The sequence below is a fragment of the Dermacentor albipictus genome, chromosome 7, assembly GCF_038994185.2.
Source record: "Dermacentor albipictus isolate Rhodes 1998 colony chromosome 7, USDA_Dalb.pri_finalv2, whole genome shotgun sequence".
Classification (NCBI taxonomy): domain Eukaryota; kingdom Metazoa; phylum Arthropoda; class Arachnida; order Ixodida; family Ixodidae; genus Dermacentor; species Dermacentor albipictus.
Genome location: NC_091827.1, coordinates 113,532,181 through 113,550,425, shown reverse-complemented (window position 1 = coordinate 113,550,425; position 18,245 = coordinate 113,532,181). Strand labels below are relative to the sequence as shown.

Here is an 18,245-nt window from a genome sequence, read left to right as displayed (position 1 = left end):
ACACGCGAATCGCAAACAAGAGGGTTCAAAAGCAATCCCAGTTCGCTGACATTGAACTGTCGCTTAGTGGATAACCTCTAGGAGAATCCAATCAGATGAACGCACTAGGTTTCACGCTTTCGCACGACGGCGGTGCGGAGCTATGCGCTCAGAGATCGCCGACAATGGCCCTAGAGACTATACGCCTCATGTCAAGAACAGCAGCACTAGTGGGCGGCGCACGTACTGAGAGTGCAAGCAGACTCGCTAAAGGCTCCAATTCATGCCTACAGCGTGGACCTAACGCTCACACAGAAGGAAACAAGTAGACTGGACGAGCGCTGGTGGGGCATTTTCCAGCCAAGGACAGCGTATGGCATGCAACATGTCTGGCTAACGTAGCTCCAGCATAAAATGCTTCAAAATATTAGCAGAGAAGCCGTTAGAGCAGTGGCTGCCCTACGACTGACAATATTTATGTTATTGTTTCTGGAACATGCCCAAATAAAATCCTGCAGGAACTGGTCAATCAATGCACGCATGACAGGTGTTATAGGGGGCATCACACCATAGCAGACTACGACGCTACCTGAATGCGACGCAATCAACGACGAATGAGACTGCTTCGTGGCAGCAACCGTCGCTATGGGCATACAGTAAGTTGATCAGCAATAAGCCCACATGGCACCGAGAGCCGCAAGATGAGTCACACCAACGAGCTCCCGTTCGAAGATTTCAGATGGAGCCAACAGTCGACAACCAAGATTTATGCCGGACCATCTCCACAGACGCTACGCGCACGGCTGACGCTATTATCACGACTTGGAGCGACTACATTGGAGAAGCGAATGACATCCGTGCACGTCCACGACGGCCAAATGATATACAGATAGTATAGGAGCTGTACGCAATTTTTGAAGCCTTCGAAACTATAAAAAGCACAAGATCAAGGTCGTCGGCAATAACGCATATTAAAACCCGTCAAAGCCTTGACTGAACTGAAAAAGGTGAAGAACACTATATTTATACCCAGGCTCGTACAATAAGTGGATTGTGGCTGGAAAAGTAAAAAAAAAAACAATGGGACTTGTCTTCAGATTGAATGAATTCGTGCCCACACTGGGATAATTGGAAACCAACGGGCTCACGCACTTCTCACCCAGCATTCGGCTGATAGTGCTGGGGTAGCACACTAGGATGACAGTGTTAATGAAGCAGGTCACACACTTTCGGTTCAGGCGGTACCGGAACAATAGCGACGGAATGCACGCAGTTTAATTTTACCGGGCACAAGTTAAGCATAAAAATTACGTCAGGCCAACCAGCTCAGGAGCTACTTTTATTTTTATTTATTCATACCTCATATACCCATTTGGGGTTTTACATGAGGGGTGGGCATATTTTCAATGAATGGCTTTAATGATGAATGAGTAGAGTGGTGCACCGCTTCCGCCGGTAGATTATTCCAGTCTTTCGTTGTTTGAACGAAGAAAGTTAAGATGAGCCGTGATGCGCGCTGGAGGATGATAAACAGCCTTTGAATGGCTATGACGGGATGAAGTGCGATGCGTAGGAGTGATGTCGGTCTGGTGAAGCTGTGAGCGATAAAATTTGTAAAAGAGACACAGTCTTGCTTTTTTGCGGCGGTGCTCGAGGGTTGGAAGGTACAGAGGTGGTTCAGAGTGCACAGGTGATCGTCTTGGTAGTATTTGCGTTAGAAACTTGGTAGTATTTGCGTTAGTGCCCCCTGTATCGCGCTGACCCCTGGTGAAGTCACGTATCTAAACAGATAGAAATCGTAATGCTTAATGTTTGTAGTTTTTTTCAGGTGACTATGCTCTCAGTTCAATGTCTTGCTGTTAGAACCCATGTGAATGTCTTACATTTTCTGCGCATGCCCTTTCTTCTACGTATACACACGATGTGGCAATGCAATAAAATATTGCTGGAAGTCAGCGCTGCGTATGTCGTCTATCGCTGTCCTTGTCCTTCGTGGTGTACGTTATGTTTGATCGTCTTAGTTGGCGCTGCTCCTTCCCAATTCAGAGAAGGCTTAAGGGACGCTACTTGAACTCAAAATAATTTTCGAGTCGCAAGCATAATCAGGTTGCTTACGAGGCAGCAGAACCAGCATGAGAGGAGTTCAAGAGGAAGAGAATGCAAGTAACGAAAAATAGGGACATTAGGCACTCGTTATTCACATCCTTTATTTTCTTCCCTTGTAAAAAAAGAAACGTGCAATGGGGAAATGCTGCTGCAGCAACTCGAAAGGACACAGGAACAGCTCAATTAAGCAGTAAAAGCTTTATTATTGCGATAGCAAATATATGGACACTGCAGGTGGATTTCTGCCGTCGCCGTCGTCGTGAGGTTTCACATAAAGCCCAAGGGCGACCAAGTCGTCGCTGCACGCCGTTTGCTGTACGTGCGAGTGAAAGCGTGAGTGGATGAGCCGGCGAACGCGCCTGAATCTCGCGAGTGCGAGTGAGGAAGGCCGGCCGGAAGTGCGCCGTCTCTTGTCCCGAGCGGGGCACGGGGATGAGGTGAGGGAGGGGAAGCCTTCGTCTCCGGCGGCAGCTACTTACGGCGCGGTCGCGCGGGCGCCGTGTCTTGAAAGCTAATGCGACGTGGACAAAGTGCACGCCCACGCGGGCCTCATCTTCAAAGGGATGAGCCATGTTTGCGGGGTGGGCGTAGTTCCGGTAGCTTCGTAAGCGCGGTGCTTCGGACGTTGCGGTCGCGTTGAAGCTAGGCACGAAGGTGAATTCGCTCGCCGCTGATGCCGCGATTCCTCACTCCAGCATATTGAGAGCGAGTTTCCGCGCCCATCGAGCGAATTGTGTCCATACTTACCTGTGCGGGCGTGACGCCATGTTTGTTAATTTAACTGAAACAAGTTGGCAGGCTAGCTGGTTTGGATTCATGATTGAATGCGTAAGCGCGACTGAACGAGGATCTAAAAGAACCAGAGAGACAGCGCTGTATCTGTACGTCTGTTTCTTTATATGTCCTCACTGAGTCAGGCTTATGCATTATGTCCTTATTAATTTAGTTACTAAGCGTACGTTTACAATTTTATGCGGCCGATAAAACTGCTATCCTTACTTCGTATAGCTATCGACTAATTTGCTATCGCAATCAGTGCTTTTCGTTACGGGTGAAACTGCGACTTTGATTCTCCCGCGAATACTGGACACGTTCTCTTTCTTTTTTTGCCCTTAACATATATAGTTTTCGTTACTCTTTCCTTCTGTCTTTCTCTCTCGCTTACTCTCGCAGTTCTATGTATGTAGTTTATCGGTAATCTTTTCCTCCCTTAAGCTAGTCAATTTTAATGCGAAGCAATATATAAGAAGCTCTCAACAAGGTTAGGCAAGGACATTTTTTGTTTTGCACTTAAAAGCCAATTTTAAGCTTGGAAATCCAGCAAAGTAATGCTACAATCCTAAACTTAATAATATCTCTACAATCTAGAAATTATGCTGATATAGGCCTCCATTAGAGAAACTTGAAATAAACCTAAATTGTTGTGAGGAGTCTGATAAGCTAACTTAAATATTTTAAAAAAGGTAGTCTGTAATATACGTGTAGTGAGGATTCTGTTAGGGTGGGTTACGTGGTGCTATAATAATTTGGGCATCACAAGACCACTGGGTACGAAGGCCACTTCACCCGCAACAGAGCCCGAAGCTACTCCACCTCCAGGCTCCTCCGCGCAGCCGGCTCTCCCGTGGAGCGGACGCGTGCTCTCATTGGTTCAATGATTGTACAGTGGGCGCTGCTCCGCCAATCTCCACACTTGCTGCTGCTCTCAGATTGCCAGCACGCCGCGACGAAAAAAGGTGAGCGTCAGTTGTACACCGTGCGCCACATCAGTCGGGGATAGCTGGCGCTGCCCTAATCTAAGGGAAGAAGGGAAGCAGTAACGCTTACCTCGGAAACGCACAAATGTGAGGCCCCTACGTAATGCCTCCCAGAACAGTATTTAAACTGAAGGGAGTGTCGGCCATGTTCCGCTTTCCATAGTCCGTTGTCTTATAAATTGAACTTAGCGTGTCTTTTTAGGACGTTCGGTGAGTGGTTTATTTGGTACTCCCTGTGGTAATTTTTTTCGTTTATTGTGTTGCATTAAAATCTTGGTAGAGTTGTTTATTTGCTATTTTTGACGTAAAGTGTGCTAACGGTGCGTGTTTATCAATTGAATTCTGTAGTCCCACGTGTCAAAAGCACGTTTTATTATAATGCATGCCATAGTGGGCGACTCCGAATTCATTTTGAGCCCCAAGAGTCCATTAAAGTACCTAAATTCACGGAATAAGGGCGTTCTTGCACTTCGCCCCCTCGAAGTGCGCCCGCCACAGTCGGGATTTGAACTTGCGACCTCGTACTTGGCAGCGCAACAGCGTAGCCGTTAAGCCGCCGCGGTGGTTATGCGTGTTCGTCATATATCTGTCTCCATTAACTCGGTCTTTTTTTTTTTTTACCGTACACCTTGGTCAATGTCGCCCCACTTTCTTATATGGTGTTTTATCTGAATAAGCAAGACAATCAACGGCGTCGGCATCAGAGAGTCTTCAGCTCAGAAGGCATGCCGTGATATCATGTTAGTCGTCGTCGTCTCTGCAGATGTCCCTGTCGACGAGATTGTCTCCGATTCCACAGATTTCTTCGTAGTTGTTCAAGCAGTGCTGGGGAACGTTGTGCACCCATGCCCTTCTTACCCACATAGAGCAATCTGCAGAGAAAAGTGCAAAAGTACGCAATTTAGTAGATCCCGAGAGACTTAGAAGTGTGTTTGGAATTTTTAGAAGTACGATGCATATAGAAGTATGCTTTATAATGGGAATGCCGTTCATTTCAGTTTCACTCGGTGCATAAACCGCCGCTAAGGAAATGTTGTCTTACTTCCCCTGTAACATTGCAAATAATTCAAAGAAGAAAAAAGAAACAAAGAAAAACTTCGCCAGCCTGCCCAATACTATTGGACGGTCATCATTGATGGCGCCGCTAGTATGCAAGTAGGCACAGCACTTTGCGTCTACACACAACGCAATTCGCCTTCATGCAAAGAATGACACAATTCTCGGTGACACGTGCTGGAATGACGTATCAAGCCCTGCAAGCACCTTGCTTTGTTCAGGATCGCCAACTGCCCCAGGCTCTTTACGCGCGCGAAATCACAAGGCAGCGCCGACGCTTATCGCTTTCTGAGCACATCTACGTGAAGGATGCTGCTCTGATGTGCACGAGCCACCCCGGAGTTAGCAATACGTGGCCGCATGTAGCCATTTTTCTCGCATAAGTGTTGTCATCCTTTCTTATGCTACATTGATATTATGCTTTGAGTTTATGCTGTACTGATTCTATAGTATGGTGTAGTATAGTATATCATGGTGTGCATGAACCATTTTGATATGCATGGGAATTTTTTACCATTGCCCTCAGTGTACATTTGCTGCTAAAGCAGCCTCACATTTGTGACGTGCGCGGATAGATCAATGCCGGAGTCACTGCCGCAAACCAAAACCGTGGCGCATTTTTCACCTCTAGATTTAGGTGCACGTTAAAGAACCCCACTCAAGATTTCCGGAGTCCTCCACTACGGCGTGCCGCATAATCAGAAAGTGGTTTTGGCACGTAAAACCCCATAATTTAAAATTTTCATTCCCTGAAGAGAAGGGTTACACAGGTGGCACTATTCTTATACGAAAATAAGCTTTGTTTTACTTTGTTGTAAAACGTCTAATAACTGCTCCATTTGATATCAGCTGGTTGCGCCAGCATTAGAGCTCGAGTGGCGGATCAAGGAGTCCAAACGATAGCCAATCTATCCTATAACATGGTGTTTCCCCATCACCCTTATACAGCCTGTATCACAGAAATCAGCAGCTAAGGAACCGGGCATAAAGCAGCTCACGATCATGGCCTCCATAGGGTGTTATGATCACCGCGCAGGTTCTGTAGTCTGAGTACTTGTAGAAAGCAGTGAAAGGGCGGGTTTTGTCTGAAAAGACAGGAGACAAGAGATGAAGCACACATGGCAAATAGGAGACCTAAAACAGGCCTTGTTTTGCTAGCTTAGAGCTTCGGCCCTGCTTGCGAGCAAGCGCCAAGCAAATAGAGAGAGCGTCAAGCAAATAGAGAGACGCAATTTTATTGACAGCATACCAAAACGGTTGCTTAGAGTCGCGCATCCGTTCAACTATTGATCCCCCCCCCCCCAGAGACGCATCAACTGTCGCTTCCTGACCTCTTCCTGTTGATGCGAGCCTTATACAAGAACGATTAGTTAAAAAATGGCACCAACGTTATACAAACAAACGACTGACACCAAAACCAAAAAGAACAACACGAGAAATCAAATAAAAAATAATTCTTAACTGTCTTTTCACCAGAGAATAATGTTTACGTTACGACGACTTTCATGGCAGAGCGGCAAACACTTAAGCTTTTAACTGGCTGATTAACGAAATGGTGGACAAAACACAAACTTCTCAAAAAGAAGAGGAATCTGTTTTGCACGAACTAATCTGTAATGTCACTTAAAACACCTTTTGGCAATATAGCATTAATATTAAACTACCGGGGGGAGGGGGGCATTGTCTCTGTCATCAATCATGACGTTTTTGGTTTACGAGGTCAATATTTTCAAAAATGTGTGATTTTTTCTTTGTTGATTGTTTACTTGCCTATGTTTTTCTGTATATGCTATATCACTGTATCTTAATAATGTTCTTATTTGCACGTTTGTAATTTACCCTCCCCCCCCCCCGCTTATGTAATGCCCAAAGGAGCTTTTAAGGTATATAAATAAATGAATAAATGAAATTTTCTGTGGCTTTCAATGTACGCTTTATTTGCTTACTCGCTCAACAGTGGCACTAACAAGAATGACTGCAGCGAGCACTAGCAGACGTTTTGGCGCCAAAACCTGCACGCTTCGTCCCACTCTTCTTAGCACGCGTAGTGGTCATTTTCTCGCCGGTGCTAAAATTGTCTCCTTCGTTTAGGTACGCTCTCATATTTTATCTTCCTAGAGGTGCGTCTCAAAAGCACAAATTGATCTTATCAACGTGTTTTCGCAGGTGTATATTGCGTAGGCCATGCACGATGGCGCTAGTCAAAACTGTGGACCTTCCATTTAGGATTGAGAATTCCCAACAAGCCTCTTAGAATTCCCAACAAGCCTTGTTTAGTGAAAATTTGATATACATGAAACAAAACGTGCCAACCTACATTTCAAATAATGGCTCTTGCAGAATGAAGAAAATGTATGGGGCAGATGAAACACTGTTTCATAATATCGTCTGTTTTTCAGCTTTTAGCAACACCAATAATGTTGTCTTTACCAAGACGGAAACAAAATGCTCTTCCGCGGCACAGCAAGCGAGTAGTGAGGCGCAGCAAAAAAAAAAGTCGATTGTTTACGTGCAACGTAGAGCTGTCAAGTGACGATAATGCAGCTGATCCAATTATATATCCTAAGCCAGCAAAGCAGTCAGCAGGCTATAAGAATGTCCGTTGGCTGCCTTTGTTGCCTTATATACTCCTCTGCCTAATTAATATTGCTTTAGGGTGAGCAAACTCGAACCCCTTCCAAGACACCGAACAGCTTATAATAATAATAATAATAATAATAATAATAATAATAATAATAATAATAATAATAATAATAATAATAATAATAACAAGATCCTTTATTTCATAAAAATATCACACATTAAAAAAACCGGTCAGCCCAAGCCATGAAGGCTTCTCGGGCTGTACTCGGCAGTCAGCGACAAGTACTCAAAAAATAAAATAAAGCAAAGTTAGCAAGCTATAAACTGAAGCAATTTAGTAAACAAAAAGCAGACTACAATGAAAAACGAGGCTACAGCACAAAAGCAAAGTACCACAAACAGAACGTGAGCTACGAGCAAACGCAAACTAGAAAAGTTATAAAGTGAAGCAAACAAGGATACACACCAGTCTAGACCAAACGAAACTAACCGAAACTATAGGGCGGGCTTTAATGACAACTAAACAGAAGAATAATTTGTGTTGAGGTACAGTTTGAGTGTCCGTTTAGACGAGATATAGTACAGTTCAGTGGGTAAAGAATTAAAAACGTTAGGAACATAATATTTTCTGGTATAACGACCAAAACGGGTATAACACCGCGGGTTAGTGAACGTATATGTCTCAGTGGCCTGGCAGGACTCAACGGAAAAAGAAAATCACTGTTCGAAAAATGTTTTATCACCACAGTTTGAAAAAATAATGCTTCAAATGAGGGTAACTGCATAAAGAAAAATATATAATTATTAGGGGGAATGGTCTCACTGTATGCAAGATTGCGAAGGACAGATTTCAGAATAGAATTCAATTTTGCGCGCCATGTAAATGAGCAGTGATAAAATATGGTAATTCCGTTCATATTGATTCCTAATGCTCACAATGAAATATGGAATACGACAAAGGGGAACGGCACCTCTATAAAAAAATCTATAGCATAAACGAGACCTAAATTTCCTCAAATAAGTTGGCCAAAAAACCCGAAAAGGTTGTGGCAGGTTGCCTAGTAGCGGATATGAAAGTGATACTTCAGTTTTCTTCAAATGGGTATTTAGCAGTGAGCTCACTGTTGTTCTTGGCACAGAGGTACCTTTGGTTTGAAATGTCCACAGTCCAATCGGTCTCTGTACTTGAAGAGTAAAAAGATTTTTTATTGTTTTCATCATTAGCATAACCCTAAAAACGTGAGGACACCTAGGGTGCGATCTTGTACGCGTTCCAAAATAGAACGGAGGCGGTTCGTTCCACCGAGCCAAATACGATTCTTCAATTTGAACCGTGCCGAACGCCATGACGTCAATTGTGACGTGATATCTGCGGTCAATCATTCCGTGTCGTCTGCTATCGGAAGAACGGAACGGAACATACCGCCTATTTCGTGACGTAAAGAACGAACCGCCTCCGTTCTATTTTGGAACGCGTACAAGATCGCACCCCTAAGCACTTCTCATGGGTTGTGAATATGAAAGCAGTAATGTCCAAATGAACGCTTCTGAGCGGTCCTTCGAGTTACGAATTCGTCTTGAGCAAGCGAGCGAGTTCAAACGCTCGGCTAATTGCTTGGCTCATCTTTATCTGGCCTTACCGAGTCTCAGTTCGAACAGCAGGCGAGAGCTTGCGCGGCCAAGAAACGTGCGGATAACACAGGCTTCCGAGAGCGAGGGTGACGTGGCGTGGGGGTAATGCCCCCCCCCCCCCCCCCCCTAACACAACACCTGACGCGCTATCGAAGCAGCAGCTGGTCCCTTTCGTCCGCACCGCTCCGTCAAGGCGCGCTCATGATGAGGAATCGCAGCCGATGGGAATTCACGTGCCGTTTTTCGCTCGTTCAGATGACCGACGCAGGCTTTTTCGCTCGATGGGCTATTTCATGATTTGTCAACAAAAAGCCGTCCGCTGGAGGCCTTCGTAAACAAGCACCCAACGACAGTCTTAGACCATATAATTGCCTTGAACTGGGAGCTGATCAATATTGCTTACTTACTGTATGTAGCTAAGTTTCTGGTGCAACAATTTCATATTTGATTTCACCTGCAGTTGTGCAATGCAGGGAATAAGTAGAGCAATAAGGAAATCCAATGCGCCTTCTTTGGTATCTTGCTGGTTGAAGGGCTAATATTGGTTTTGATGTCGACAATGTGAAATGCGAAACTGAAGAATCCATAAGGTTGTAAAGGCAGAAGAGCTCGTGGTGTGCGTTGTTGAAGCTTTCAGCATCAGGAAAGACTTTAGGCAGGAGTGCAGTTTATTTGCCCTATGTCACTGGCTCATGCCCACTATGGGGGATTATCGAATATGCCTATGGAAATAGGCGATTAGTAATTACAAGAAAAGAACTGATATAACTGAGAAATACTCGAGCGTATAGAAAATAATTAATAATTGTAAGTTTAACTAAAGGATCTTTTTGAAACAACTATGAACTCTTCAACGGCGTACCGAGCATCGTCGTGATATTACCCAAGAGAGCAGGCTACAAGGAAAATAATTTCGCGAATTCACTGCACTTTTTGTAAATGGTTTCTAAAACGCTTTTCCTTGCTTGGGTAAATCGTCTACACAACAAGAAAAAAATGCCATCGTTTCATCGTCAGGCATTCGACATCCTAATCGAGTGAAAGTTGCTTCAGTTTTACGTTTTAAAGAAATTTCGTCGCAAAGGGATTAGTAAGTGTCTATATTTTGACACCGAGACCAACCGAGCGCGTTTTATATATAAAAAGAAAAGAATAAATAAGGAACGCGCCAGCTCATGCAGGAAGAAGCAGAAGATCAGGGATAATGATGGCTATGGTTATGTAGAAGCGATGAACTACGATAATATTGGGCACACTAACTTTCACCGTCATAGAAGCGGCCAGCCTGGCCGCATTACCGACAGTATCTAAACGGGGAGCGACGGGCTTAATCTGCGAGAGGTGAACAATTTCTCCATAACGGCGACGGCGGTCAGTGACGGAGTGTATACTCGGACGATGTGATAGTTCACTGCAGAAGTTTGTCGCTCAACTGTGCATAGGACAATGTGGCGCTGAAGGCGCGTCCCACAGAGGCCCGGAGTTCGGAATGGAGTCCAAAGCGGTACTTGGTCTCCAAAGTGAGAATTGACGCCTACGCGTTTTTATCGCAGCGACGTTTCATCTCAGCTTGGATACATTGCATGCTTCACCGGGTGATTTGACAGCAATGTGCAACTCTGGCAGCAAACTCTTCTGGAAGGGAGGCGTTAGGGGATGTAGGTGCTAAACAGAATGCTCTGTCGGATATGGAGGAAAGAGATCGTCCATGCACAAGGAAAAAATGGCTGCTGTCGGTAGTCCATTGAACAGCAGTATTGTATGCGAATGTGAAAAAACAAAGAATTTATCCCAGTCAGTGAGGTTAGGACCGCCATTGTACATTCAAATCATGTCAGATTGCATACGGTGAAAGCGCTAGTAAGGCCGTTGGTTTACGAACAATAGGTGGGAGCAGATTTGTGCACGGTATCAGTGGCCCGAAGAACTTCGAGAATTTGGGAAATAAACGCCTTGATTCATGTAAAATTAGATGTATGTAAGTTTAAGTAGTCACGCATGATAACGTATAACAGCAGTAATAGGGACCTTTAGCGTGCCCGGTATTCGGGCAAGCGCGGGCGGTTTTCCGGTTTAGCGGGGGCGTCAAGGTGAGCAGCCCGATCGGTGGCGCCAGCTGGTGGCGCAAAGCTCAACCACACAAACACAGAGCTAATTGCTGTATTCTGCTTAGCTGCTGGGGTAAATTTTCGACAGTGGCGTAATCGTGTTCACAATTACGCCGCTGCCTAAAATTTGCACGAGTGGCGAAGCAGGATATGGTGAGTTACTGCACTTTTAGCTATGCGTTTGTCTGGTTGAGCTCTACAACACCAGGCGGCTTCACCGCTCACGTTTACGCCCCGACCATCCGTTAATGCGCCCAAACCGCTCCCGTTTACCGGAATAGCGTACAAGCTAAAAGTCTCTAATATATCATGACACTGGAAGCGCCGAGAGAATTAGGCCCCTGAGGCCGCCTATCGCCAGGCTATCTGTCAGTTCATTCATGAATAATCCCTTATTTCTACGCACGCAGGCAAGCTTGATTACCTTTGACTCAGCAATCACAACACAACTTAATGTTTGCAAAGTTTCACATTGTCTGTGAAGAGCCAGTGACGAAAATAAGAAAAAGGAACCTTTTGTTACGACTACTGATGAAAGTGGTGAACTTAGTTTTGTTAGAGCTTATATAGCTACCATGAATTAAGCTGAACATGCTGGTATGAAATCTTAAGGAAAACGAGAACAAGGTCAAAAAAAGGAGCCAACATTTCGAGAACAGGATTGGTCTGTTTGAAGGTGACAAGCCCACTTTTCGATACGTTGGCTCCTGCTTTCACCATTTTCTCACTTTGCTCATCATCTTAAGTTTCCACTTCCCACTTTCGCCGTCTTTTCCCTAGTACGACATGAGAAATTCTAATGGACAAATATCAATGAAGACCTGTGGAATAAATGACAATACCCGACTATTTTTCCTCATTTTGATGCTTCTCTAGCAATGATTGTATCTATCACTAGACCCATTAAATGTGGCTTACAAAGGAGGCCAGACGATTGCACGCACAGTGCTACTAATCCTGCGGATCAAAATAACGCGATCGGCGGCTATGGACGTTTCGGCTTCAGCGAAACATAGAATCTACGCCTAAATGGAGAAACTGAAGCAGAGCACCAAGCGCAAGAGCCACCGTGAAGCTTCATGTCATAGCCATCTTTGTTTAAGTGGACCGTGTTGCCTGCGCAAGTAATGGATTCTGGGGTTGCCATCAGAACAACAACCTAGAATTTATAAACTGCTGCACCAAAATATACCATATGTCTCAACTCGGAAGCCTAGCGCATATGCATTTTGTAAATCATCAAAAGCACTTACGTCGGCACTGAAGATCGGCTGTTGCATAGTTTTCGTAACACTCCAACTAATTTCAATCCTTTTTCAGCTATATTCAATGTTCCCATGTCAGCTATGGGAGACGTCATAAATTACACCTATATACTTGACGGAGTCTACTTGTGGTACACTTTCGAGGTGATAGCAAAGATAACGTTCTCCGGATGGTGCACAAGAGAAAATAATTTTCAACAATTATGATTTATGAAGGGCGGAATATTCTCTTAACCATTTTCCAATGACACACAAGTATGTCTGCAAGTTGGTATATAGTGAGTGAATGGCTATCTCCGATGTGAAGAACGCTTCGTCGTCGGCGTATACATCCGTTTAGAGACCATGATAACATTGAACGGAACTTGGTAACATATCGAATAATAATGGTGACATAACAGCTCCTTGAGGAACACCATGTGACTGCTTGTAAGCTCTCGACGTACGTGGAGTGTTCTAAAGAACGGTAACATTACCTCGCCTTTAGAAATTCGCCTATCCATGCCACAACATAATTTCATGGCAGCGCCACTTCCTCTGCAGTTTATATCACAACGAAGATGATAATCAGTTGCTAGAACTCTCGCGATCAATACTCCGGCAACTTTTTTTTCTTTTTATGGAATCAGGAGAGCCAATTATTTTCTTGCTAATATGCTACAGGCAGTTTCCTAGAAGCTGCGTAATACCAACCAAGATAACGTGAAAAAGCCCGCACCCTCATCAGATGGTCGCTGCGGCTAGAATATGCAATGCGGATATGAAGTAGGTTGCTTTTTTATGTTTCAAAGGGAAATGCAAAGAATTGTGAGAATAAAATTTAAACACTCTTTGACTCGGCAACTATTATATATAGAAATTGGTAAGATGGCGAATGAAACAAAAAGTAGACCACAGAGTCGATGTGTGCAATTAACTTAAAAATGCACTTTAAACAAGGTAGTTCTGGATATAATTTCAAAAGCGTGCCTTGTGAATAGAAAGAAAGGTGGTGAAGCGTCGTATTTCGCGAGGAACTGACGGCATACTTCATTGAAAAAAAATTCTTTGCTACAGCGCATCCACGCCATCGTGCCAAATGCCCTGTTTGTCACTATGACGGTGGGCCTGGTCAGGCCTTTACCCGACACCCTTAGGTCGCAATGCCAGTCGCATACGATGTGGTATTTAAAGCTGAAATTCAATAAATTATCTTCAGAAATTTAGTTTGATATAGAAAGCACGTCGTACATTCAATGAGAGAATTCCCCACGCTAGTTTTTTTGGGGGGGAAACTGTTCCAGCAATGCGTGCCAAGTTCCAGTTGTCACAACTGGTTGACTGTTGCGATAAGTGCATTATCAATGTAAGCACCTCACTGGCTGAGATTCTGATATATGTAGCTCGTCACTGCCTTGGATGAAGTGCCGCTCGGCAATACCTGTAAGAGCAATCCTCAATTGAACTTTTACATACATAGTTGTCTCAGTTAGTGAACTGGCTGATAAAACGAGCGCCGGCAAAGTACAAATCACTTTAGAATTGGCGGAGTCGTTTGCGTTCTTATAGATATACGTTTCCGGACGCGAAAATGCATGCCAACTGCCTCGCTTACGAGTGGTGTGTACGCTTACTTGTATCACCAAGTTATCTTTAATGTTTGGCATAGTCTGTAAGGCCTCTCGTGTGTCATATGTCATAATGGCGTCAAAACAATACGAGTCTAACCAGCTGTAGAACTGATTTAATTACTGAAATCTTGAAGGCAACCGACCTCTTTTACAGAGTACATGCTAGACGGAGTCACAATTCTGTTGCGCAGTAAGACGAAGCTTTGTATCTGCGTTTTAAAGCTTATATGCTTATTCAGGTGAATTTACTGCAATGCACATATAGAATAAATGAAAGCTAACGAAAAGCTTCCAACTCTGCATCGTGCAGCAACTGCAGCAGTGTCTGCAAACCCATTGTCCATCACCCAACGGTTGTATTTTTCATGAAAGCATGACTTTAGCTCATGTTTCTCAGCATACGCCTGAAGTGGCGATGAAAGATCAAGAATGGGCACGTACACGGCACTGCCGGAAGGGGACGCGTGAATTTTCTATCATAAGACCTCTCTTTTGCAACCTCATGGGAACATCCTTTATTTCGCTTCGCTGTACCATTTCACTGATTAAATTAATCAACGAACCGGTCACAGTAATGGCAACGTTCAGCTTGTCAGCTAAAAATCACAATGTACTTGATATCGTGTGGAAAGCAGGTGAAATCTCAAGAAATGCTGCTCATGATCAATTCCGACGAAAGAAAGACACTAATAGTCAGGGTACAAGATATGTTTTTTTAAAGGAAACATGTTAGTTGAAATCATAACATGCTATTATCATAATGACGTGTTTTAGAATATGGAACTTCCCAAATCTCTAAAAGCCAAATGTCAAGTGTATATCAGTGTCAAGTGTAAAGTGTGGGGTTAAACTTATTCAACACATACTCTAACTGTACTCAGGAGGCGGGGACAGGGTAAAAACGGCTATACTGCGGCTTGACTAACCCCACATAGCCAGTTTATTATGGAATCATGAGAGCAACATTGTACATGATTGCGATGACACAATGTGCATGTTCTACAGATGAAAAGTTCCAAGAAAGCGAATCACAACTCTAGATGTAGGACACAGCATGCTCAAAATGGAATTGTCAGGGAGTGTGCGTACACATTCATTGTTAAGCTTGAACTCGCTTGGTGTGCTTGGCGCGCAATAACTTACTGTGTGAAAAATAAAATTGGTGCACGGCCGTGGATATACCAGTGTTCTTAGTGTCGATTTACTCGTGAAGATGGATTGTGTTACAGATTGGCCACAAAGCGCATATTACAGCCATTTTTCAGTTTAGAACATGAAGGAAAGTATTAGTTGGTGCTTATATAAGGTGTAATTTACTATAAACTTGACTTTCAGGTGTGGAGTGTGCGGATTACACGGAAAGTCTGCAACGCAACCCTGAGACCATTTTTTGCAAGCAAAGTAGAATATTTATTCACTCTTTAGTTAAATTACTACAAATCAAACCGCAATAGTGCTAATGCGGCCCATAGAGTATAATGCATAAAAGAGCTTCTCACAAAGTACGAGTTGATATTTTCTCGCTACGCGTTAACCTTTACAAATTCGATTGCGTAAAAATTCCGCATGCTGGTTTAATTTCATATATTCGTGAAAAATAACGCCTAAATCTCTAAACGTTGGATGAAATTAAATTTTCTTTTCGTTCAACGAGAGGGTATGAGAATGAGGGAGTTTGCTGAGTGGAGAATTACAATGAAAAATAACTGCTTTAGCTTTCCAAAAGTTTCTTTTTAGGAAACTTGCAAATTATAATGTGTATAACTTTTACAATACGGCATTAGCTAATCAGACGAGATGGTGCACATTTATACTCGAAAAAAACAGCTTCCCCCGTCGGAGATAATGTATTCAACTGAAGGATAAAGCACTACGGTATCAATGTTGTATTCTCTGCAGGGAAAATTTACGCTGGAGTGGACTCTTTTCTTTCTTAATCCCATCATGTATAGCCATTTTATGCATTTGTTCGTAACTGTTGTGAAGGAGAACTAAGTTAATTTCTTGAGTTCTTCCTTGTTGTTATCTTGTAAAGCGTACGCTATTGTTTTAAGCACGTTGTACTTTACTTCATAAGAATGGATACTATCAGACAATACTTTTCGCCATAATAGGCATATTAAAACATACCGCAACTCAGAGCAGTAAATGTAAAGCTCCGCACATTTCTTTTTTAATCAACTAACCGACTTTGATCGTCTTGCAGTGTCACAAGACGAATCACAAGATACGAATTGCGACAAACACTTTGCAAAGCATACCGATAATCGCGATACCGCAAAAGAAAATATTTTGCTATCACGGTTGAAAAAGAAAACTTACTGTTGTTTATAAAAAAGGTGCCTTGTCCGGGAGTGCCTGAAAAATCAACGTCAAAGACAACGTCTCTCCTGAAACAGACACAATGCAGTTGAGGTGAGTTAAACATCTTCGTCTCCAAAATTAGCACTCAATAAATGTTTTACGTGTTTCTGATAAAACATTATACTGCAAGAGAAGCTAACGGGAAATGGCGTGGTGCACCTTGCATAGGCGGCAGAGCTACGTACGCTACTAAACCACCATGATTAAACAAAGCAATTCCTCATTTCTTTTTGCGATATCTGTGCAAAAAAGGAGAAAGGAAAACAGAAGCAAATGGTGCGCAAGCCCTAAGCTTAAAACATAGCACCCCCAAAATCATGAACAGTCACCAATTAGCTCTTTTCAACGCCCGTTTAACCAAAGCAAACTAAAGGAATACAGGAGGAGGCTGGAGAGTTGGTAGCTTAACGTATTCGTGAACGAACAGCGCGAAACAGACGACGGACAAGGATTCACACAACACGAGAGCTAGTGTAATGTGAATCAAAAAAGAATAGCCCTCAGTGGGGCCAATAAATATGACGCGAACACGTCCAACATTTTCCTGCTGACAAAACGGTGAGAAATATTCAAAGGAGTTTATGGCAAGCGGGAAGGTCAATGAAAATTGGGACTCTATATTTCTTCCTGACATATCTGCTCTGTGACGCTCTTAAGGAGCTTTCATGCGTGAAAAGTACGTGTGGTGTTTATGAGCAAATATTTGCAGCATATACCTTGGGGTGTGTTTTCTTGGTTCTTGTTTTTCATGTGGATAAAGAGGCCAAACAAGTGAAAGAAGTAAAGAGCTAAACAAGTTTGTTCAAAAGAAAGACGAAATAGAAGATATTTTTTACAGAATAGGTTGCCTGTGCTCCACTTGCAAGTTACCCACTTGGTCGTGGAGCGCAATGTTTCAAAATGCACTTATTCAAGCTGAATGCTCTTGCGTTTGCTCTTGCAACCAATGCTGGAACAATTTATTGAATCTGCTGTGTTGAACATTTTAGCCATGCTATCTCTGTCGTGTTGTTTGTAATAACTTCATGTCATCTGTGCACTCAGAAGCCTTCAGCCGTTCATCGAGGGAGCCGTTTTAGCGGTCCGACAACGGCTTCCTCCTTGCAGAAAAAAGTACGGCTTCGCTGATGCACTAAGCTTTATGTAACCCACCTCTGGTGACCAGTGTAATTTTTGAAGTGCCAAACGTAAGTGACTGTCTTTTTCAGTGGGTCGAAGTGCCTTCTTGTAGTGCTGAGGCATTTGAAGGACGTGTCGTTTTTGGTTGTGAACACGGCGACGGCGTGGGGAAAAGCAGAGAACATCTATAATAAGAGGAGAAAACAAGACAGCAGATTTAGGGCAATAGGAAGTGAAAGGTATTGCCTTTCCACAGATCAAGAGTATATTAGGCAGGACTAGGGCAATAATAATATGAAAAACAGGGATGACAGCAAAATTATAGTAATATGCTGATTTGACGGCACCGGCTCTACCAAGTACGCGGTTTTAGGGCACTCAAACAAAACTAATTAGTTTTGTTCATGGGCAATCATAATCACCGGGAACCCAACTGTGTTATCTACCAAAAAAACGCGAAGCTAACTGATGGCGCAAAGCAGCTGGGGCACTGCCCGCTATCGTTGCCCATGTGCAGAAAAGAATCAGTACTTCGGCAGTGCATTTTATCTTCAGTGACTTCATTACGATGCAATTTAGTACGCTTAGGGAAACACCATACACAATCAGTGAAATGGCTCGACGCGCATCAGTCCAATGTTTAGATCCACCTAAAAGGCGGCCGTA

At 43.5% G+C, this 18,245-nt stretch overlaps 1 protein-coding gene across 1 annotated transcript in view; it reads right to left on the bottom strand.

Moving 5' to 3' along the window:
* Nucleotides 1-4,197: 4,197 nt before the first annotated feature.
* The window catches only part of LOC135907288 (uncharacterized), a 36,263-nt gene continuing 22,215 nt past the window's right edge, over nucleotides 4,198-18,245 (bottom strand). Inside the window, exons 2-5 of the mRNA XM_065438977.2 lie at nucleotides 17,613-17,764; nucleotides 16,419-16,486; nucleotides 5,897-5,983; nucleotides 4,198-4,714 (exon numbers count right to left, since the gene is read on the bottom strand). Coding sequence (XP_065295049.1) covers nucleotides 4,584-4,714; nucleotides 5,897-5,983; nucleotides 16,419-16,486; nucleotides 17,613-17,764 — 438 coding nt within the window. The 3' untranslated portion in view covers nucleotides 4,198-4,583. The remainder of the gene's footprint in view (nucleotides 4,715-5,896; nucleotides 5,984-16,418; nucleotides 16,487-17,612; nucleotides 17,765-18,245) is intronic.